The sequence below is a fragment of the Lethenteron reissneri genome, unplaced genomic scaffold, assembly GCF_015708825.2.
Source record: "Lethenteron reissneri isolate LAM-NWPU_2019-01 unplaced genomic scaffold, ASM1570882v1 scaffold_115, whole genome shotgun sequence".
Classification (NCBI taxonomy): domain Eukaryota; kingdom Metazoa; phylum Chordata; class Hyperoartia; order Petromyzontiformes; family Petromyzontidae; genus Lethenteron; species Lethenteron reissneri.
Genome location: NW_026890838.1, coordinates 2,068,308 through 2,092,420, shown reverse-complemented (window position 1 = coordinate 2,092,420; position 24,113 = coordinate 2,068,308). Strand labels below are relative to the sequence as shown.

General features: G+C 46.5%; 1 protein-coding gene across 3 annotated transcripts; it reads left to right on the top strand.

Annotated features, from left to right (window-relative positions):
* Positions 1–247: 247 nt before the first annotated feature.
* LOC133361609 (zinc finger protein 501-like) lies at positions 248–19,337 on the top strand. Of its 3 annotated transcripts, XM_061580557.1 has the most exons (3): positions 248–337; positions 11,190–12,405; positions 12,742–19,337. In XM_061580557.1, the coding sequence occupies exons 2-3, from the start codon at positions 11,218–11,220 to the stop codon at positions 12,772–12,774; spliced, it is 1,221 nt and encodes a 406-aa protein (XP_061436541.1). In that variant the 5' UTR covers positions 248–337; positions 11,190–11,217; the 3' UTR covers positions 12,775–19,337. The 3 variants fall into 3 exon arrangements, with proteins under 3 accessions (XP_061436541.1, XP_061436539.1, XP_061436540.1); XM_061580555.1 differs by lacking the exon at positions 12,742–19,337 and having other exon boundaries at positions 11,190–12,498; XM_061580556.1 differs by lacking the exons at positions 248–337; positions 12,742–19,337 and adding an exon at positions 1,497–1,532 and having other exon boundaries at positions 11,190–12,498.
* The last annotated feature ends 4,776 nt before the right edge of the window (positions 19,338–24,113 follow it).

Below are 24,113 nucleotides of genomic sequence, written 5' to 3'. Positions count from 1 at the left end.
AAGGTATTCATTCCCCAAGCCCCCCGACACCGCGATTTTGAGCGTGACGTCACGTCTGCTTGGTCACTGTCGATTTCCGTTCCAGTAAAAATCCTTATTTGGGCAAAGCTATTCATAGATACCGTCGCGAGTTCATTGCGACTGGTTCAGCAGCCAAGCCCCATCACCCGGCATTGTCCCGGCTCATTAACATAATTTATTCAGTTACACCGCTGCTCGTTGGGGGAGGGGATTGTGTGTTGAACCCCGCAAGTGACGTCATGTCACCTCCTGCTGCCACGGTACGTCACGAAATACGAGGAAGCTGCTGCACCGCGCGCTCTCACTGAGATCCGAGGTGAGAATTTCACATCGTGGTGGTTGTTGTTGTTGTGGTGGTTGTTGTTGTTTACCGAGGTCGAGCCTTGCTCCTTCTCTCTCTCGTGTCGGGATATCAATTGAGTAGCAGCGAGTATGGAATCGATGTCCAGGTTGGAACATTACAACGCTGGGCCTAGCCTCCTGCCCTCGCCTGATTGCATTTGCTTTAATTCTCTGCTTAAGTTTAATTTGTCTTCACCTGGTTCGCTACTTTGAAACTTTTTTTTACTTTAAATATTTCTAGAGTTTTTTTATTTAACCATGCCAAGCCCACTTGAGCTATACCGCTCTTTTTCAGAAGCGACCTGCCCACAACAAAGTGGCTTATCAACGCGTGGAAATGGGTATCGGTCAAATACTCTAAACGCGTGGTGATGTTGACTCTAAACGCGACCATGGGGAGAGAGACACGCAAACTCCAAATATACATCCGTAATACAGGTTTTTTGGGTTAGATCGCGTAAATATTTCAAGGTGTCATGAAACCCGCCACCACAGCCGACTCGTAAGGTTTGTCACGTAATCAGAAGGTGGCCAATTCTTCACCAGTACAGCACACCGGTTGTGTATTGTAGAGTCAAGCCACAACATTTACAATCTGAGTACGACGTTTTGTCAGTAATTAAAGCCAGCTTCATCAGGCGACAGCCAAATGTGGCTTGGCTCTGTGGGACTATAAATCAGGTCGCTGGGCTTATAGCGCAGCACACTAACCTTTGCACTAAAAGCTCCCCACTCATGCACACACATCCTCGGAAGTATAGTTTGTATTCAGTAATAACTAAGTTATCCGGCTTCGCACAGGTCTCAGTTATGAAACATTAAGAGTAATGCTGGCTTTATTAGAATGATTGAATTCTGCCAATGAAGTCTGTAAATGTGTATATATTGTTACGGGTTTTTTTTGTGTTATACAATCGCGGCGCTTTGTTTCATAATGAGGACAGCTTTTAAATGTGCTGCGCGTAGAGAGCTTCAGGATAAACAATGTTGGATGTTTTCCATCTGGTGGGTTTAATCTAATGAAGCTTCAATTTTGGCATATATGTCGACAGCAAATTGGTGGAAGAGCATCTCAAGAAGAGATTGAAGCTGCCGTTTCGCACCATGATCCTGAAAGCAAAGAAGTCCAAGGCGGAAAGCTTATTTTGTGTTGGCAAGCCTGTTGCTGGGTCAGTTTGGTGAAGTAGGAAATTGTAGCCATCATCACCGTGCCAAAAAATCAGTAGACATTAAAGAGCATCATAGGATTGTGGTGTTACATTTTTGTGGAGGGTATTTAGCCAGATGTCAGGATGAGTTGGTTGGTGCCAAAACATGTCATTTTGAAGCATGAGTTCTATCTTCTATTGTTGTTTTGGAATTGGCTTGCATAGGTAGTGTTGGCATATATCAATACATGAATAGGCTCGAGATGGTCATTAATTGTAGGCAGCTGAACCATGGTACAGTTAAATCTTGACTTAAAACTTTCGTGACTGCAGGAATTAATATTCATTGGGATGTGATCCATGACATGGAATACCCTGGCGTCTACAAACTAAGCTGTGTCTGCAGCAGTAGTTACATTGGGGAAAGTAAGCGACATGTCTCGGACCGTGTTTGTGAACATAAGGCAGATCTGAAACATGGTAGGACCAATACTTCGGCTGTGGCTGATCATTGTTTTAATGCGGTGGGCTCATGCGAAATTGATTTCTTTAAGACGAAGGTATTTTGCAAACCCACTAGCTATCAACAAAGATTCGTTCATGAAACCATCCAAGATGGGTACAAACTTAATCATTGGAAGGACGTTATCAACCAGTTTAATTCATAACTGGATGTGATGTTCCCATCCTACCACCTTCCGATGTTCACTGTTATTTTCAGCTCTCCGATTTTACATTAACAAGTTAAATTTCTCACACTAACACAGCCACCTTAGCGCAGTAACCTAGACGTGGCGGCAGCTCTGCGTTCATTCATTAACAAGCGAATCTCTCACATTAACATAGCCACCTTAGTGCGCTCGCCGGAGAGGCCATTCACCGATCTTACATTAACATGCTGCATAGACATTGCTGCTGCATTCGCATTGTTGCCACGCCTTTGCTGCTGATGCTGCTGATACACTTGGGCTACGTGCATCTCCAAACCTTTATAAACAGTTTGCCTTTTGAGGCTAACCCCTTTTCCTGATGACGACTGCTTGTGTTGCGATCGAAACGTCGGTAGTTTTTTGTTATTTTCTTTGAACCTATCTACGTGACTTTACCGAAAGACACAAAGAACATGGTACAGTTGCAGTATAGCCCTGGAGGGTCTTCTTTCCATGTAATTGCATGGAAGTAGCTGCAAGAAGTAGACATGGAACCAATGGCAATTTATGGATCAGAAGTGTAAATTAGGTGAGGAATGTGTGGAAAAGAAAAACTTTTCCTTTTGGCTGCAGGGTATGCACCTGGTTGCAGCCATTGTCGTGCTGTTTTCAATCTGCCTTGCTTGTTGGTGGCCTGGAGTTGGATTAGCTGTGGCAGCAGCCATGTGTGCTGTGATGTTTTTCAGTGCAGCTCATTGCTGTTGAGGAGTTGCATTCGCTGTAGGTGCAAGCATAGCACTGGTAGCATGCCGTCTGCTTCTTGGTGTTCAGGAGTGTCATTTTATTATCAATAGGTGCAGTCATGGCAACATGCTCTTGCGTCTTAGTGTTCAGGATAATAATTAGCTGTAGGTGCAGTACAGGCAGCATGCTGTCTAACTTAGTGTTAAGGAGTTTCATTAGCTCTAGGTAAAGCCATTGCAGCACTTGCACGAATGGCATAATTTATTGTAATCGGTTTTGGTGAAGAAAAGTGCACGTTTTTCGCGAGGAACATTATAGATGGAGGTCAAAGTTAATAAGCATAAAAAAGAGTAAATAGTGTGTGCGTGAATGCTATATATATTGTTAAGGAAATGATAGTTGAATGTGTAATCGTTGTAGGAATGTGAAGACATAGCCGTAAAGGAACGAAGTAATTGTTGGTGGTGCTTGATGATGTGGGTATTAATAGTATGTGTGTGGTGGTGTGTGTAAATATATTATTATTTTAACGCTAGTGCGTGTATTTGCACACTTTTATTCCTTACCAGGCGATGTAGACTTTATGTATTTAGTTGTAGCTGTTGTATAGCATCTATTGTGCAGAAGGAGTTCGGTAGTGTTGATACGTAGATGTAAATATATTTTTCATTAATATTGCAGTGTGTTAGAGGTGAGCCATGCACGTGCAGAGAGGACAGTAAGGAGCCGGAAGTGGATGAATTTGGCGTCAAAAACGCAGGGCTGATAATAGGGAAGGATCACGTGGTAAATATGAGAACAAATATAGCAGTGCAGTGAAGACACAAAGGAGTTCCCATGATGTAGATGCTCACCCTGAGCTCTCATTACTCTGATAGTGCTTGTCTTTGTGCTCTACGCCTTTTGGCGTCCTCTGGTCTAACACCTTTTGAGACCAGGCTCCAAAGAAAGCTGTCTCTGTTGTGGACCAATCAGTCTCAAAGACAATGCATATATTATCAGAGTATGTTTTTTGTTTGCATTCTGACCACAAGTATTGTGGTTAATGCAGACATGATTCCTTGTAAAAGGTTTCAGTTTGGTGTTTTAACATCTTAACACCTGTTTTGTTGCCAGAAAAGAGGGGAAACCCTATTCTTATTTCATAGCATCTTCAATAACTATGTAGTTTGAGAAGCTCCCAATTGTCATATTAAAACCATTGCATTTGTTATGGTTACAATGATATGCTAAACGATGCCTGGTTATAGTTCTAGATCTGAAGCTTTCGTGACTGCAATGATTCATACTCTTAGTTCTTTCGGTAAAGTCACGTAGGTAAAAAATGAAATTAATAAAAATAAAACAATAAAAATCACGACGTTTCGGAGGCAACACAAGTCTCCGTCATCAGGTGGGACCGTCACAGCCAGATTTGCTGCATCAAGTGAGGCAAGGATTCAAGATGTAATCCCTCCCCCCTCAACTTGCATTTAAGGGATTACATCTTGAATCCTTGCCTCACTTGATGCAGCAAATCTGGCTGTGACGGTCCCACCTGATGATGGAGACTTGTGTTGCCTCCGAAACGTCGTGATTTTTATTGTTTTATTTTTATTAATTTCATTTTTTACCTACGTGACTTTACCGAAAGAACTAAGAGTATGAAGCCTGGTTATAGATATGGTAATGGCTACTCAATGAGATGGAATTAGGGAATCTTGTTCTGTGGCTTGATAATTCCATCATGAAATGGGGCCTTGCAAATGTTCCACAAAAATAAATCACCTGCCTGGGAATTTCATGTCATACAACACGGCACCTGCTCAACTCTCCATGAATAATTAGGCAGTTCTACAAGTGTTGGAGGAGCTCCCATACCTGGTTAATGTGTTCATGACCAGCTCTGGTTTGGCAGCCAAAGTCTCACTTAAAATTAGTCAAGCAGCATTCTTTCATTAGACTGTGTAACACTGTGTGGAAGATGCCTGGACTTTTGCTCCATACAGAGCTGTGAGTGTCCATTGCCAAGGTCTAGTCCGCCTGAGACTATCTCTCTCCCTGCCATACTGGCATCGTACCCGTCACTTACCCTTCATCCTGCGGATGTTTGGTGCACAGGATGGCACCACGTAGCCATTTTGAGCTGGCCCAACTTGGTTACATGGGTCACGTGGCCCAGAGTCACTTGTTGGCGAACCCAACCCCTGGACCTGGCTCTAGCGGTGATATCAATATAGAATACTAGCTGTACTACCCGGCTTCGCCCGGGACTTGTATCTACCACGGCCGGCCGCCTTTGTCTCCCCAGTGGCGATGTTAATACGCTACAGCAGTTAGTCGTTTGAGGCAGAGTCGACTTAGGGGAGGTTCAAATAATCGTCACCGGTGGTGGCCGTGAGCGGGAATCGAACTGGGTTCGCCGGGTTGGTAGCGCAGCGTAGCGTTAAGCACTACACCCACCGCTCCTCACACACCACACACGCACAGACACACACACAGACACACACGCAGACACACGCAGACACACACAGACAGAGACACACACACACACAGACAGCACGCTAACCACTACACTACCGCTCCCCACACACCACACACGCACACACACAGACACACACACAGACACACACACAGACACACACACAGACACATACACACAGACACACACACACAGACACAGGCAGCACGCTAAGCACTACACTACCGTTCCCCCTACACAACACACGCGCGCGCGTCCATAGGTACACATACACGCGCTTGCTGCAGACACACACGACTTTCAGGGTGCGTACGGCAGTAAACGACTGAAATAATAAAGCGGCAATGCTGTGTAAGGAACGCCTTAGACCCGCATTACACATTTGTGTAATGCGAGCGTAAACACACAAACACACACAAACACATACACAATACACACACACATACATGCAGACACACAGACAGACACATAACACACATACATACACACACATACAAACACAGAAACACATACATACACACACATACATAGACACACACATACATACACACAAACACATCCACAGACGTACATACACACATACATACAGGCACGCAGACATACACATAAACACATACAAAAAAACCCACATACATACACACACACATACATACACACAAACACATGCACACACATACATACACACATGCATACAGACACACAGACATACACATAAACACATACACACATACACATGACCCGGCTTCGCCCGGGACTTGGATCCACCACGCCCGGCCGCCTTTGTCTCCCCAGTGCCGATGTTAATACGCAACACCAGTTACTCGTTTGAGGCTGAGTCGACCTAGGGGAGGTTCAAATAATCGTCACCGGTGGTGGCCGTGAGCGGGAATCGAACTCTGTTCGCCGGGTTGGTAGCGCAGCGTAGCGTTAAGCACTACACCCACCGCTCCTCACACACCACACACGCACAGACACACACAAAGACACACACATAGACACACGCAGACACACACAGACAGACACAGACAGACACACACACACACAGACACACAGACAGCACGCTAAGCACTACACTATCGCTCCCCACACACCACACACGCACACACACAGACACACACACAGACACACACACACAGACACAGACAACACGCTAAGCACTACACTACCGTTCCCCCTACACAACACACGCGCGCGCGTCCATAGGAACACATACACGCGCTTGCTGCAGACACACACGACTTTCAGGGTGCGCACGGCAGTAAACGACTGCAAAAATAAAGCGGCAATGCTGCGCGAGGAACGCCTTAGACCTGCAACACATTTGTGTAATGCGAGCGTAAACACACAAACACATACAAACACATACATACACACACATACACACAAACACATACACACACATACACACACATACATACACACAAACACACACATACATACACACAAACACATACACAATACACACAGACATACATGCAGACACACAGAGACACACATAACACACATACATACACACACATACATACACAGAAACACATACACACATACATACACACACACATACATACACACAAACACATACACACACGTACATACACACATACAGACACACAGACATAGACATAAACACATACAAAAAAACCCACATACATACACACATGCATACAGACACACAGACATACACATAAACACATACACATGACCCGGCTTCGCCCGGGACTTGGATCCACCACGCCCGGCCGCCTTTGTCTCCCAAGTGTCGATGTTAATACGCCACACCAGTTACTCGTTTGAGGCTGAGTCGACCTAGGGGAGGTTCAAATAATCGTCACCGGTGGTGGCCGTGAGCGGGAATCGAACTCGGTTCGCCGGGTTGGTAGCGCAGCGTAGCGTTAAGCACTACACCCACCGCTCCTCACACACCACACACGCACAGACACACACACAGACACACGCAGACACACACAGACAGACACAGACAGACACACACACAGACACACAGACAGCACGCTAAGCGCTACACTACCGCTCCCCACACACCACACACGCACACACACAGACACACACACAGACACACACACAGACACACACACAGACACAGACAGCACGCTAAGCACTACACTACCGTTCCCCCTACACAACACACGCGCGCGCGCGTCCATAGGTACACATACACGCGCTTGCTGCAGACACACACGACTTTCAGGGTGCGTAAGGCAGTAAACGACTGAAATAATAAAGCGGCAATGCTGTGCGAGGAACGCCTTAGACCAGCAACACATTTGTGTAATGCGAGCGTAAACACACAAACACATACAAACACATACACACACATACATACACACACATACACACAAACACATACACACACATACATACACACAGACATACACACACACACAAACACACACATACATGCACACAAACACATACACAATACACACACACATACATGCAGACACACAGACAGACACATAACACACATACATACACACACATACATACACAGAAACACATACACACACATACATAGACACACACATACACACAAACACATGCACACACGTACATACACACAAACATAGAGACACGCAGACATACACATAAAGACATACAAAAAAACCCACATACATACACACACACATACACACAAACACATACATACACATACATACACACATACATAGAGACACACAGACATACACATAAACACAAACACACATACACATGACCCGGCTTCGCCCGGGACTTGGATCCACGATGCCTGGCCGCCTTTGTCTCCCCAGTGACGATGTTCACACACGACAGCAGTTACGCGTTTGAGGCTGAGTGGACCTAGGGGAGGGCCAGGTCCGTTTCAAATAATCGTCAGCGGTGGTGGGCGTGAGTTGGAATCGAACTGGGGTCGCTCAAGCAGCTTAATGACTGTTTGTACAAAGAACATATAAAGAATCGATTATAATAACCAGGCAAGAGTCCACATTATAGACTGCCAGTACACGCACTCAGCTTCATAAGCAGGCTAGAGTGTACATGATAGAGTGGCAGTACGCTCACCGAGCTTAATAAGCAGGCTACAGTGTACATGATAGACTGGCAGTACGCTCACCCAGCTTAATGAGTATTTGTACAGTAAACATTAAAGTAATCGATTGTTGGCGCGTTGGGTTTAAAAGTAATATTAATAGCACACATTGTGGTGGGGGTGTAGTGAAGAGTAGGAAAAACTTTGATGAATTTACCTCAGAGTGGCGTGGTGGGTGTCGAGGCCTAGTAGCGTGCAAAGCCTGCGGCCTCGCCTAAAATTGTCGGCTTGGAAGAGGCAGGGTACGGGTGGCGTTCCTTCCCCCCCCCCCCCTAGCGCTCCAACAATACTGTGTAATGGCTATTATTTAATTAAATACGGAGCTTATGAAAGTGGCGAAGGCGTGGCTAGCCGTTGGCAGGGGCAACCGCCGTCCAATGAAACTGCAGCCCTTGGCGAAGGCGTCGCTAGCCGTTGGCAGGTCCAATGAAAGCGGCGAAGGCGTGGCTAGCCGTTGCCAGGGGCAACCGCCGTCCAATGAAAGTGCGTATGGTCCGAAATCCACACACACACACACAGACGGACAGACAGACATGCACGATTTTATATATATAGATATGTAAGGATGCACCCCAATAGACTCCCCCTGGAACTCTACCAGACACGTCCCACTGGGTGAAGACCCCAGGGCTGGCCCATGACATGCTGGTGGGACTATGTTGCTTGGCTGGCCTGGGAACGCTTTGGAATTCCCCAGGTTGAGCGAGAGTCTGTCGCCAGGGAAAGGGAGGCCTGGACCACTCGACTCACCAGGACAAGACTTTTTAGAAACGAACGAACAAAGCTGTGATTCTTCTTGGCCACAGATATTACGCTGTGAATGCAAAATATGAACTTATTTAAATGACCATCTGTGCTGGCTTTTACAATGAAGGCTGGTCTGCCTATGATTCATTTTTAATTCAACCAGACTATTTTGTATTAATCTTACAGATCCTTAATATATAAATATATAATAAAATCTTGAGTCTCTTTGACAGGCGAGGCTGCATTGGTGCGGTCATGAATCCCGCATTCCCAGTTACCGCGTGCTCAAGCAGATTCTGTTTGTCCAGATATTAAGAGCTAAACAGGCATGGCATTGGCTAGAGAAGAGATTGGAGGATGTGGAGGTGATCGGAACCGCCAATGACTGGTATCAGTTGTGTCAATATTGGCCTCTGTGGGGAGGCCCCTGAGGTATGCTGCAGGGCAGTTACGATATATTTTCTCTACAACAACGATGAGGTCGGAGTGACAAATGAATGGGTGGAATGCTGGGTTTCTAAAACCCAGCAAGACGGAGGGGAGCACAGCTGGTTCACCTGTCAGTCATCCCTTGACACCTGGATCATTCCTATTATCTCCTGACAAGGAATCCATACTTACATGGCCTTAAATTGCACCTATCATGGCATTAGCACTGTGATAAGGTAACTTCCAATTCGTCATGAATGGTGGATGATTTGTTTATATAATATGTTAATGATATATGTGAAATGTATTCGTGTTTAAGAGTTTATCTTTGTGGGGAGCTGGAGCGCAGTGAACTCAACAATTAGTTTGATTATCGCCGACGGCAAACACGATGTGTAACAAAAAAATACATTTGTCCCTTGGTAGTAAGTGTTTTTTTCTAATTGCTTATGCCTCAAAAGTACAGAAAATGGCTATTATTCCCCACAAACTTTGCTTTTGTGACCAGGATACAAAAGCAAAGTTAATAATCCACTCCATTAATAACACTGTAACACATTTTTTTTGTTCCTGGGAAGTAAGTGTTATTTCCTAATTGCTTATGTCTGAAAAGTATATAAAATGGCTATTATTCCCCACAAACTTTGCTTTTGTGACTAGGACAGTGATATTTAGCTATTTACCTATTTTCAATGAAAAACGTGTGCATTTGTGTCATTCCTTCACGTAAAGTCCTAATCACAAAAGCAAAGTTTGTGGGGAATAATAGCCATTTTCTAAACTTTTTAGGCATAACACTTGCTACCTAGGAATAAAAATCGTGTTACATCGTTTAAGTGAAAGCTGAACTTATTGTGGGCCTCTGCTATGTTGATTGATCTTAAATTAATTACATGGTGAAGTGAGGAAGCATTATTACTGAGCCAGATGAAGGTGGCCAGGCATGGTTCTGGACACACCACCACCTTTTTACCATGCCAGTGTGTGACAGTGTCAAGTTTGTATTTTCAGTAATGCATATTAATTATTGAACATGGAGGTTAAATCAAAACAATAGTTTATTTTAGTTTTCCTCTGGAACTTTTTATAAGAATGGAAACAGTCAGGAAAATATCTCAGCACATATGCACCTGAAGTTAGATGTGTTCATCCGAGCATTCAAGCAAATCTGAGCCTGGTTTCACACTCCTCGAAGTTTCGATTCAACATTAATTTATGCATTTCTGCGTAATACAAATAATATATTTTTTTACACGTTTTGCTCTGTAATCTGAATTTGTCTTAAGTAAATACTTGTGTAGCTAGACAGCCGAAATTATGTGCTTGGAGTTTTGGGTAAACATTCATTTTGAAGATACTAGGGCATCCAGACATATTTATGACCATTTACCCTCTCATTGTGTGCCTTAACAGCCCGTGTGATAAATTGGGGAATTCTTTTCACTGTATCATAAATATTTGAATAAGTATAGACGTGTAAGTCATGTGTGACTGTGTATATATTCATTTCTCTTTGCCTCGATACTGATGTAGATGGTGTGGATATGTTTTTGTGTCTGCAGCTGACGCTTCCTCTGCAGAATTGATCTGATGGAGCAAAGGCACTCAGCGCAGCTCGGTGCAAGAAGGAAAAAATGCGACCATAATGCAAGCAGCACGGATCGTACTGGAAATTTGACACAGCACCAGAGAACTCACACAGGGGAGAAACCCTTCAAGTGCACTGTGTGCGGGAATGCGTTTGCAAAGTCATCAGATCTTCAGAGCCACCAGAGAACACACACGGGAGAGAAACCCTTCAGGTGCCCTCTGTGCGGGAAGGCATTTGCACAGTCAAAAGATCTTCGGAGCCACCAGAGAACACACACGGGAGAGAAACCCTTCAAATGCAGTGTGTGTGAGAAGGCATTTGCAGTGTCATCAAATCTTAAAAAACACCAGAGAACACACAGAGGAGAGAAACCTTTCAAGTGCACTGTGTGTGAGAAGGCATTTACAGTGTCATCATATCTTAAAAAACACCAGAGAACGCACACAGGAGAGAAACCCTTCAAGTGCAGTGTGTGTGAGAAGGCATTTACAGAGTCGTCATATCTTAAAATACACAAGAGAACACACACAGGAGAAAAACCCTTCAAGTGCACTGTGTGCGGGAAGGTGTTTTCACGGTCATCAATTCTGCACAAGCACCAGAGAAAACATACAGGAGAGGAACCCTTCAAGTGTACTGTGTGTAAGAAGGTATTTGCACGGTCATCAGTTCTTCAGAGCCACCAGAGAACACACACAGGAGAGAAACCATTCCAGTGCACTGTGTGTGACAAGGCATTTGCATGGTCATCAGTTTTTCAGAGCCATCAGAGAACACACACGGGAGAGAAACCCTTCAAGTGCACTCTGTGCGGGAAGGCGTTTTCACAGTCATCACATCTTCATAGACACCAGAGAACACACAGGCATCAGAAGAACCCCAAGGAGTGTGGTCTGAAATCGACTTGTGAAAGTCAAAGTGCTGCAATGAAACAATCCCTTCTGAAACAAGAACCAGAAGGAAATCCCAGCTTGGACACTTTAAAAGGTATCAACGTGAAATGTGAAGAGGTTAATGTGAAATGTGAAGAGGCAACAGTGAAGAGAGAAGAAGTGAAGGTAAAATGTGAATATGAAGATTCAACTCCAAAATCGGACCTTCACACTGATGGAGGCAACGTGAAGCAGGAGGAGAATTTTGACTGTGAGGCAGAGCAAGGCAACTCCCAGCAGTTTGTGGAAGTGGAGGTGTGGGTGGACTTTTTAGACAATACAAAGTCAAATGGAGACCCACCCGGAAGATGTGTTAGATTGAGAGAATGAAGCTCCAATATTTATAAATGTGTCGTAACCTTCCACCACCCGACACGGCCAATCAGTAAAAATGTGTCACGTTGACAAAGACAAATAGTTCACTGCTTTGGCCCACCGGTGTGTTGAAGCCACAACATTTACAATTTGAGTACGACGTTTCACTGGTAATTGCAATTACCAGCTTCAACACACCGGTGGGCTAAAGCAGTGAACTATTTGTCTTTGTCAACGTGACACATTTTTACTGATCGGCCGTGTCGGGTGGTGGAGGGTTACGACACATTTATAAATAACGCGATCTAAACCCAAAAAGTTGATTATGAAGCTCCAATATATTCACCTTTGTCACGGGCCTTTAATGAAAATAACATGAAGTTGAACACTCAATTCCTAGGTTCAACCTGCAGAGTAAGAGCAGCCAGTATTTGCGGACCTGTGGGTTGGGTAGATCTCTAACCAGGAGTGAGAGCCAATCGGCTCCAAATCATTCACTATGTTATAATAATATTAGCATTTGTATGGTGCTTTCCTAATTGCCGCAGCAACTCGGAGTTTTGTATAAAACCTCATCACAAACACTCAAAGAACATGTTGTATACATGCCTTTTCCAAAAATGTATATTAATAGTGATTCTGCCCTTTTTTTATGATTTTTATCGGGATGCAGCGCTGGGGCTACTACTTTGCCACACAAAAGACAGCTGGAGGATAATTACTCGCAAGCCTGCTTGGGAAGTCGTAAAATTTAATTTAAAAAAACTGGCAAACCCAAGTGGAGGTTAATGAGATTCTGTGGGAAATCCCCAGTTGACTTCAAGAGAAACTGCCATAAAGGAAACAACCCACAATAAAACCAACAAGACGGAAACAGCGGGGGTCACAAACCTCCCCGGACAGTGAAATCCACCCAAGGGCAATTCATCATTATGAGCTGACTGGGTTTTTTAAAAATACAACAGTAAAGTTGGAAGCTTAGCTCTATCTTCAACCTCAGAATATCAAAATATAACTTGAGAATAAGAAGCACGGATCCCTGGCGATACAGACAGGGAACAAAGGTTAATAAAACCCTCGGAATATTCTTGGTAACAACTATGGTATACCACAAATTTTGGTTAAGCATGAACCAAATAATTATGAAAGTATTAGACCTAGGGTCATTCAGATGAGATGCAATGTGAAATATGTCAATCACACACGAACAAGATAATATGTATTCCACGGGATCAGAGCCTGCCCAACCGTCTTTGTCTTCCACTAGCTAATACAGCACATGGTAGCAATAAATTATGTATGCAGGGGGCGCCTTGCCCTAACATCAAATACCACGCAAGAATTCCAAACCGCGATGTGAGTGCTGTGGATGCTACTCAAAACATACTTTTGAGTCTCTTGCAGAGTCAAAACTGCATAAAGTGATGAGAGGACGGAAAACATGGTGACAGCAAGCACACCCATGCACAATAGGTCACGACTTCAAAGGCCACAGCATCCCTTTTTGAGAGAGACTGCACGTGTTGAGGCGAAAAAAATGTAACACTTCCAACCCGTGATGGGAGCGTGGAGAACGCTGTCCAAAACATGAACGGAAACATGGCGGTAATAAAGACATCCGGACAACAAACAGCCTGAAGCGACTTCAAAAGGAAAACAGCTGCCCCTTTGTGAGAAGAAAGATCCAGAGGTTGAAAATTTCAGATATAAGCAAGAACGCAAGAACAGAAATCAGTACTGCGAGTTGCAGGCTCCGGGGATTGCCCTCGTGACTGGAAAGATTGATAGGGAGCTCTGCATCGGCAGAATCACGGAGAGTTTTTTTTTATGTTTGCGTTGTTGAGAGAGGCTGCCAGCCAAGGCTGGTACTCGCAGTATTACAATACAAACGTGGGGAAGAGTGCTGTCGCATTACTATTCCCGGGGGCAAGGTCACTGTTTATAGCCAACACATGCGATCATACAGTGACAATCGTTACGATTGTGCTCAGATCAAAGTCAACCCTTCGAGGGAAAACTGGTGCAACCACTATTCATTGAAGTCGCCTTTAAATCGCAGGGTCGGATCAGAGACTGACACGATATAACTTGATCTGTAGCATTTCCTCTCTGGAGCACGAGTCGTACAGACAACTGGAAGAGGACTCTCTTGAAGAGGGGTGGGGGGGGGCGGGGAGATGACAGGCGCTGTCTCTCCACAGTCTACAAGGATCAACAGTGTCTGGTGCCAAGAGGGGTGACGCGCTTGGCAACCAGCGGACGAGCTGCGAGCGGTGTCTGGCAATGGGAACATCATGCACATCGACGCAGACGGAGCCGGGCCCAACATCCCTGCCAGCACGGGCACTGCCGACAGAGTGACCAGCGTGCCGACTCGGCAACCACCCCAGCAGTGGAGAGAGACTGACGAAGCAGCCGAGAGCGCCGTGTGTTCGACACACGCCAACCCAGCGCCCCTGCTGGGGACCTGAGATGTTTGTAGGTACAAGGAACGCTGCACCTCACAAGCCGCTGACTCAACAGTCAGCAAGAAGACAACACACCCACACACAACGCGCATATTGGTACTAATAAGATTGTTACAAAAAGTTATCTTTGTGTTTCGAAAAGGGTTGCCTTCCCAAGGTGGTGCGTTAACTATTAGCTGATCGTGAAAAGCATTGTTTCTTGGGTTACATGAATACGGTCGTTTAAAAGTATTTTAGTCATTCGTTTTCGTTAATTGCATAACCTTACCAATGAATCTTGATTTTAAGCTTTCGTGATTGCAGGAATCTATACTCTTATTGGTTCTTTTGGTAAAGTCATTTAGGTATAAAATAAAGCACGACGTTTCGGGCGCAACACAAGTGTCCGTCATCAGGTGTTGTTTCAGGACATTTCGTTAATTGCATAATCTTACCAATGAATTAATTTATGTACACTTTCGCCATTGGGCTTTCCCGCCTAATGACAGACGCTTGTTGCGCCCAAAACGTGTTTATTTTAGTTTATACCTACATGACCTTACCAATGAATTCATTGATGACACACTAAACATTTAGAAGCTTCTATGTTACGAATTTACACACAGGAATACTATTGTTGAGATTTTTTATTTTGATCATAGAATCTTGCCCACGAATTAATCGATGTCCCATTAGCCAATTTATAATCAAATAGACACAACTAGCACGCACACTGTTGTTTCAGGACATTTCGTTAATTGCATAATCTTACCAATGAATTCATTGATGTAGACTTTTGCCATTGGGCACATGTATCTTTTGCACGTTAAGGACTTTTTCTAACAGTGTATGGTTGCGCTACTTTGAGGACTTAGCTGATTGTTCTGTTACTCAGTTTTAACAAACGTAACTATTGAGGGTTAATTGTACAAATCAATTAGTAGGACATCTTCAGGAGTGGTATTGACAATTTCGATCGTAAGTGTGTTCGCATCCTAGAGTGTTTTTAGACATTAAAGTTGCTTAACATAGAAGAGTCTGAGTGGTTCCTTAAGTTCATGCAGTGAGATCTTAATTCTGAGACCTGACAAAATTACACTAAAACATAATCAGTGAACGTGAAAGCGAGAATCATTGTATTATCACGATTGGTAATACACCCTAGACAACGAAGCGGGGCCTAATTTGAATAATTCCATGTAATTGGATATATCCAATAATTAGCATAATTTCATACAATTACAGTTTTGTCTTTTTCATTCTTTTTCAAGACAATATATACAAGTGTAGTGTATGTCACTGAGGCGCACACACACCTTTCTTGGAGTCAACGCTATTATTAATAACTTTACTGTACACTGGGTTCTGTTACTAAGTGTGGCTAACTTTGTTTAGACTGCTCACTATTATTAGCTAGCTTGATCCCCAAAACGAACCCCGAATCGCCCTTACGTTCCTCCCTTATCCCTTGGCCCCGGCCCTGCCCCTTACTGTTTCAAGGCCACATGTCCTTACTCGTCCAATCGAGACCCCGCTTCAGGTCACGTGCCCTTGAGTCGTGCGACCCGCAGAGGCATCTATGTCTCTACACTACCCACCCCCCCCCCTTTATAAATTTCAACCGATCCGGCTGTTAAACCCCCCCCCCCCCAAAAAAAACTCGTCTCAGCTATTTTCACAGCAAGGCGCGGCGGTGTGCTGGCGAGAGTTATTGGAAATGGGCAGTTTTCGAGCGCGTCCTCATCGCCAGGCCCCCCGCCAGGTTGGGGGAGGTCTCCGTGGGTGTTTCCAGGTGACGAAGAAGGAGGCCGCCCAACCGGAGAGGAAGGACCCGACGAATTTTGTCCGCTGCCGAACCCAGCAACGAGGTCGGCAGCTCCCCAGACCTCAGTAGCTGGAACCCTGAGGGAGAAAAGGCGGAGCATCTCTGAGGCATTGTTCCCATGGACGTGTGCCCCAGATATAGCCCCCAGGGATTGAGATGAATGCGCGTCGTCTGGCGGACAACACAGTTTGTGGCACGACGCATGTTTAGTGGCAGGGTTGGCCACGATCGCCACTACTCGTAGCCGGCAGTACTAACTCAGTCCAGTAGAGAGCAGAAGGGAGGCTGGATCGGCTCAACAATAATGGTGGGCAGTTGGCCAATGGCAATCCCTGGGGGGGAAGCATTGGGACCAACGGTTGGGACCCCAGGCCCCCGGAAGGGGGCTGGGGTATGAGGTTCTGGAAGGGAGGCGTAGTCAGGGGTGGAGTGAGCCGGGACCCTATATATAAGTCAGGGCTCTGAACGGCTCGAATCAGTATCGTCCGGCTGAAGATCAAAGACCGACCTTGAGCCCTGAAGAGAAGAGTCCTGTGGGCAAAGCCGAACCCCTGGCTCGGGTGAGGCTGGAGCTGTACCAGTGAGGCTCTGAGCTTATAACCAGTGAAGACCTCAGAGAAGACTCAAGGCCCGGCAGGGTAGCCGTAGAGATAGCCGAAGAGGCAAGCGAACCGGCTACGTAGAGTATCGGGTCAAAGGGGCCATTACACTTTTGTATTGTAGTTCGTGAGTTATTAATGTAATAAACGTGTGGCCTTCAACTGAAAGTTCCCTCCAGTTTATTACCCATTACAACTGGTGTCAGAAGTGGCCTTATATTAGTGACAATGGAAACGCGGAGGAAGATACGTACCAGGGCTCCGGGCGAAGGAGAAAACGACACAGCTGCCGACATACTAGCCCCGGTTGCAGACGAAGCCTCGCTGGACGATACGTTGCCTGTCCGGCCACCCGGCGGGACTTCACCACCGGGGAGAGCGCTGTGCGCGGCGCACTCCTGTCTCGCCGAACTCCTGCACGCCGCGGCTTCCATCTTGGATGAAATCCATCGTGGGGACTGGGGTGGCAGGTGGCGGCTGTGGCCGCCGCCGATTTTCAGGGTTCCCACACAAATTTACGAAACTCCCTCTGAAAGTGGGGTAGCTTCTGCTGGAAGACAGATGCATCATGGGACTGACGTCACTTCCGACTTCGGGCCGCTCCAATCAGCGGTCGCCGCATCAGCGGTGCGACCGCCGCTAGGAGCTAGCATTCTATGCACCAGCAACGGCGGAGTTCCGCCTTCCAGCGTCACCGCCATCCTATGCTTCCCTATACCCTGAGGTGAGTAGCGACACACTCCACACTTGACCCCTGGCCTCACCTCACCCATCTAGGCATTTTGGTTCGCAGCTCGATTGCGCATCAATACATGCAATCGTGAAGTTCGTCAGCTCCGACCGGATCAGTGGTGGGAGCTGGCCCATTGAGTGGTGACTGCGTCCGCGGGTTGATTTACCGTGCTTGGATCCATTGAGGGTGTAGAAATAAGGATGCTGGTCGATACGGGTGTGTCATTTCGGAGCTAATTTTAAATATTTTGCCCCCTAATTGTTGGGTTCTAGACCCTGTCGATGTGCCGTGTTTCGCCGTTGACGGCGCCTCATTGGGTATCATCAGTCGAATAACAGCCGAGGTGCGCATCGCTGACGTTACATTATCAGGACACATTCTTGTCTCCACGTCACTGATTGTTCCATGTTTACTTGGAACCGATTTCCTTGGTAGGATGCCATTGGAAATCTGCATTGACCACGGCTGTTTGGAATGCCATCTGGACGTCGTGTGGCATTTTTGTCTTCCCCTACCCAGTTGTGTGCGGCCAATGCTATGATGCAGATATTTATTTTGTTCCCCTCCACGAGAGGAAGCCGCTCGATTGGGGTGCTACGGGGTACGCTATTATAGCTCGTACATTGGTGTCCGACTACCAGGAACCTTTTAGGTTCTTAATAACAGGGTTGGACAGCACGGTCACCCAGGAGATTGCGGTGTTGGCTCATGCATCACTGGCACGTCCCGAAGGGGCATCAGGAATGCGGGTGCTGAGCCTTGCACGCCACGATCCCGGGATATAGATCATCCCTTTCGCCTGGAACCGGTTATTGCGCCGCGCGTATTTGTTTAATCTCCACATTGCTGGGGCCGAGTGTCGAGTGTGTCCGGCGACCCACGCCGGTTAATCCCGGGCGAAGCGATTCTGTTCCGCCCGCAGGTGCTGTGCCACTGACGTCCCCTGCGCGGCCGCACATGTCGGCTTCGCGGGCTTCAAGCGCGGAGGATCCGTCGACCCGGCCTACTGCTCTCCGTGAGGAGCCGGGTTTGGTGGAACATTTGCAGATTCCCCCTGGGACCTCCAGGGTGAGCGAGCCCACCTCCCCTGGGGGCCCGGCATCACGCACTTGCTCAAAGACTCGTTTTTCACTGTCAGTTGCTTATCGTGCTCGCTGTGTCATTGGTTGATCCTGGCCGCCATTGAGCTCACGAGCATCGTTACACAGTGAAGGTGGGAGGTGTGATGGTAAGAGGGATCCCGAGGGTTTACGTGGTTTTTCATATTACTTGTTGATAGGTTGTCATTTGTCGTTATGGGTTCGTTGGTTTACACCCTTCTCCCTGTTGGTTTGTACATTTGTAATAAACGACATCTACCACTTGTTGTGAATTGCGTCTTTATTAGTTGCGACTGCTCGGCTTCACACCCTCTTCCCAGATGGTCTCTCTCTCTTCCACCCCGCGGCACATGCTCGCTGCTTCTCCGCCTGCGCGTGGCTTTTCTCGCCCTCGTGTTCCCCGCAACCCGCTCCGTGGCGGTGTCGGAGACCACTCGCCCGCTGTCTTCGAGGCTGTCACGTAGTCGGTCGCTGACAAGGCGGAGGAGACGCAGTCCGGACCCAGGCTTCCACACCGAACCCCGAGTCCCCCTCTCGCCTCCCCTTATATCTCTCTGCAGAGCGAAGCCCCGCCTCTAACCACGCCCCCCCCAGAACCTTCCGAGCTCCGCCCGTGAACTTCTGCCCAGATGTAACCCATAGCCCTGTTTGGCTATCGCCGATGAGGCAACGCCTATGCAGCCTTTTGTCACCCGTCGATATGCTCTCTCATTACATCCCGGCTAGGAAAAGGTAAGGCCAGGTAATGGAGAGCAATTCCGAAGATACCGACGAGCACAACAACACAACATTGTATAGTGAATATACAGCAGTGTGGTATACAGTAGGGTGGGTAGAATAATACAGTGTAATATTATAATGTATAGTCGAAGGTATAGGGTGGTGTATAGTAATACAGTATATAATTAAATGTTGGGTTTGTCTATAGCAGTATATAGTACGGGGTAGACCCGTGTGATGTAAGAGATAAAGTTTAGCTGGAAGCATATTATTTTTTTGCGACATAGAATTGTAATGTATTACTGTTAGCAGCTCAGCTTATTGGAGTTTATATTTAGTATACTGATGATACTGTGTAGTTTATACTTTAGTTTTTTACGTGGTGGTTTAGTTACTGCAGCTACATACTATTAACATTCCTTCCCTTTATTAATGCTACCCCTATCCTCTCCCTTTGATGCTGCTAAGCCTGCATAATGTACGGGCATAATATGACTTTGAAACCCACCGTCCACCTTCTACGCATTTCACAAGTAGTGACTAATCCCATATTTGCATTTCCATAAATATGCTAAATCCCTCTTGATATGCAAATTATTTTGTCAAGGCGCTCTTCACCCTCCAACCCAGCTTAAATATACGCTCCAAGCCTCGTGGTGTTTCATTCAGACGCTGTCTTTCCGACAGACCTGTTCTTCACCTGAGGACGGCTGCTTGCGTTGTGGCCAAAATGTCGTGAAAATTATTTTATTATGTTTTATTTTCTACGTGACTTTACCGAAAGAACCAAGAAGAAAAAAACATGAGGAGTCTTTAAGGGCTGTGCATCTAAAATTTACTAGGAATGGGGGATATGATTTGTAAAACAATTTTCCTCCGTTTTTTTGGAGAAAACAAATGAACACATGTACTACTAATTTAATTTTACCAGGTAAGGCCCAATGAGCTTCATAGCTCTTTTTTTCAGAAGCAACCTGGCCACAAATAATATCTAAACTTAGTGTCTTATCACGTGGAAATGTATAGTAGCTACATACTCTTCATGTGTTATGGCAATTCTAAATGTGGGGGGGGGAAACCGGAGGACCTAGAGAAAAATCCACGTGACCACGGGAATAACATGCAAACTCCAAATAAACAGCAGGTGTCATGGTCTGGATTTTACCCATAACCTCCTGCTTACCGGGTGATGGAGTTAACATCTTGCCACCACGGTGCCCCAAATATATAAACATTAAAAATATATATTAACAAGCTCCGGGATAAGAAGGCTCAGCTAATCGAGTCTCTCACCTTTCTGAAGAGATGCCGCGACTCTAAGGTAATACCAAACGCATTTACACTAACATCTGCTGCTGTAACTTCTAATGCTAAACGAATTCTGTCTAGAACTAGCTTAGCTCTTATCTCAGAGAAAATCAGACTTACGCGCACCGATCTAGATCAGTTAGACAAGACACTCTACAAATCACACTTATCTTTGAGTGTCCTGCATAATGCACATGCATATGTAGTACTAATCACATTCCTGCATTTCCCATAAATATGCTAAATTCCTCTTGATATGCAAATTCCTTTGTCAAGGCGCCCAGCTTATATATATGCTCCAAGCTCGTGTGCTGTTTCATTCAGACTCTGTCGCCTCGACGGACCTGGTTTTCACCTGAGGACGGCTGCTTGCGTTGTGGCCAAAACGTCGTGAGAATAATTTTATTATGTTTTATTTTTATTATTTTATTACTTCCCTTCTACGTGACTTTACCGAAAGAACCAAGAAGATGAATCCCTGCAGTCACGAAAGCTTCAAATCAAAAAATATATATTCTTAATAACCTTCTGCTCACTGATGCAATTTTGCAAACGAGTGAACAGAGGGGGGGGGGGGAGAGAAAAATGAGGGTGACAGAGGAAGTAAGGAAGTTGGATCATTCAGTAATGACTTACACAAAGTCTGAGGGGAGGGAGGAGGGGAAGGGCCTGAGAAAGGGGAAAGAGGGAAAATGGAGAATGGGGAGGGGGGACTGGGAGAAGGAACACCAACGATATTCCACCTCAAAAAAACCCATCTGTTCGGTATATTATGGATAGGTTTTAGGTGAGGGGGGCAGAGTATTGAGACCTATGCGCCCATCCTATTGGCCTGGACAAGGTATGACCGAAGGGGCATTCGCATCGCACAGCTTGTCTCGAAGGCCAGGTATGTTATAGGTGAACCATGCTGTATTTGGACCAAAGTTGATTGGTGGCGGGTTTGTGAAGCTACCTAGAGAAGAGCAGTGAAGGGGGGGCTGGAATTGGGGGAGAATCTGTGACGACCAATCCTACCACGGAAGTGGTAGGCGTGAGTGATGAGCCACGGAGGGTGGTGGCGAGGACTGGCTCCTCAGTGCACAGGTCTCTCATATACATCACAAGCTGTAATACCCGGCTTCGCCCGGGACTTGGATTCACCACACCCGGCCGCCTTTGCATCCCCAGTGGCGATGTTCACACACCACACCAGTTACTGCTTTGAGGCTGAGTCGACCTAGGGGTGGCCCAGGACCGGTTCAAATAATCGTCACCGGTGGTGGCCGTGAGCGGGAATCGAACTCTGTTCGCCGGGTTCGTAGCCCAGCGCGCGAACGCTACGCAGTCGCTGCCCTCCCCACACACAAGAATAAAGACAAAGACCCCCATGTAGCCTGTGAGACTGTAGGGGGCAAGTGCTGTTAGCAAGCACCTATGAAGGCCAGCACGGCTCACACACCACAGCAGTTACTCGTTTGAGGCTAAGTCGACCTAGGGGAGGCCCAGGACCGGTTCAAATAATCGTCACTGGTGGTGGTCGTAAGCGGGAATCGAACTCGGGTCGCCGGGTTCATAGCGCGGCGCGCTAACCACTACACTACCGCTCCAAAGACAAAGATCCCCCATATAGCATTAACAGACTGTAGGGGCAAGTGCTGTTAGCAAGTACCTATGAAGGCCGGAACAGTACACGAGGGGGTGGGTGACAGCACCACGCCCGGCCGCCTTTGTCCCCCCAGTGGCGATGTTCACACACCACAGCAGTTACTCGTTTGAGGCAGAGTCGACCTAGGGGAGGCCCAGGACCGGTTCAAATAATCGTCACCGGTGGTGGCCGTGAGCGGGAATCGAACTCGGGTCGCCGGATTCATAGTGCAGCGCCTAACCACTACACTACAATGCGTTACGCTTCCACATGCGTGGGTCACGTGACAGATTTGACGTCACAGCTCACTTGCTGTGCAAAAATATATGCATTACTGAGCTCCCTCCCCCCAAAAAGTGTATTTTTAGAATTTTTGCATGATGTATAGTCTGGAAAGTACCCACATGGCAAATTTCCAATTTGTTGCATGTCGGGAAGTACGCTAAACATTTTGAACAGACACATATTCACAACTTTGCCTTTTATATATATGGAGATACCCAGTCTCTACTATATGGCTCCTCGCGCTGGGACCCAGAAGACATCAGAGCACCTTTATCATTCTGAGCCTCCATCAGCTCAACTTCAGGTATCCCGATACCCATCTTTCTGCTTCCCAGGACTTCCGTATACTCTCACAAGGCCAGATTATCGCACTGGAAGAGGGCCAAAGTCCCTCTGCACGTTACGAAGCAGAGAGCCCACACTGGCATGAAATTTGATTTTCGGGGTCGGTTACCGAAGGGTTGTCAACGAGTCGAGCTGAGACAGGCCCGGGCCTGGAAACGGCGCTGTCACGCATGCGATAAATGTTACCCACCAAATGTTTTCCCTGTCGTGGCCACGTACACGGTGACAGGGGGTGGAAGCCGCTTGCACATCACTCTGCAACGAAGGTTACTTGTCGGATGATGGGCCTGAGTGACCAGCATGGCTCGACACAATCGCGTTACACTGACGGAGTCGACCGAGACAGCCAATAACTATCTGGTCACGCAATTATCGAGTGAAGGCGGCAGCGATGAAGGCAGCGAAGATGACAGCGACGACGAGACGAGTCCACTCCCAGAGCCGGTAGCCCACAGTTCTCGCTCTCCGCTGCCTATATCCTTTTTTCTCGAACCCACAGCAGGTTCCAGGGGCTTCTCGATGAGGTCTTCTGTGAGCCTTGCCCCAGTTCCTCTACCCATGTATATGCTCAATGGCGTGTGCGCTAACTGTCCACCACAGCTGCCGCTGCTGGACAGTAGTTTGTGCTGTGTCACTACACATGTATAGCGCACTGTACA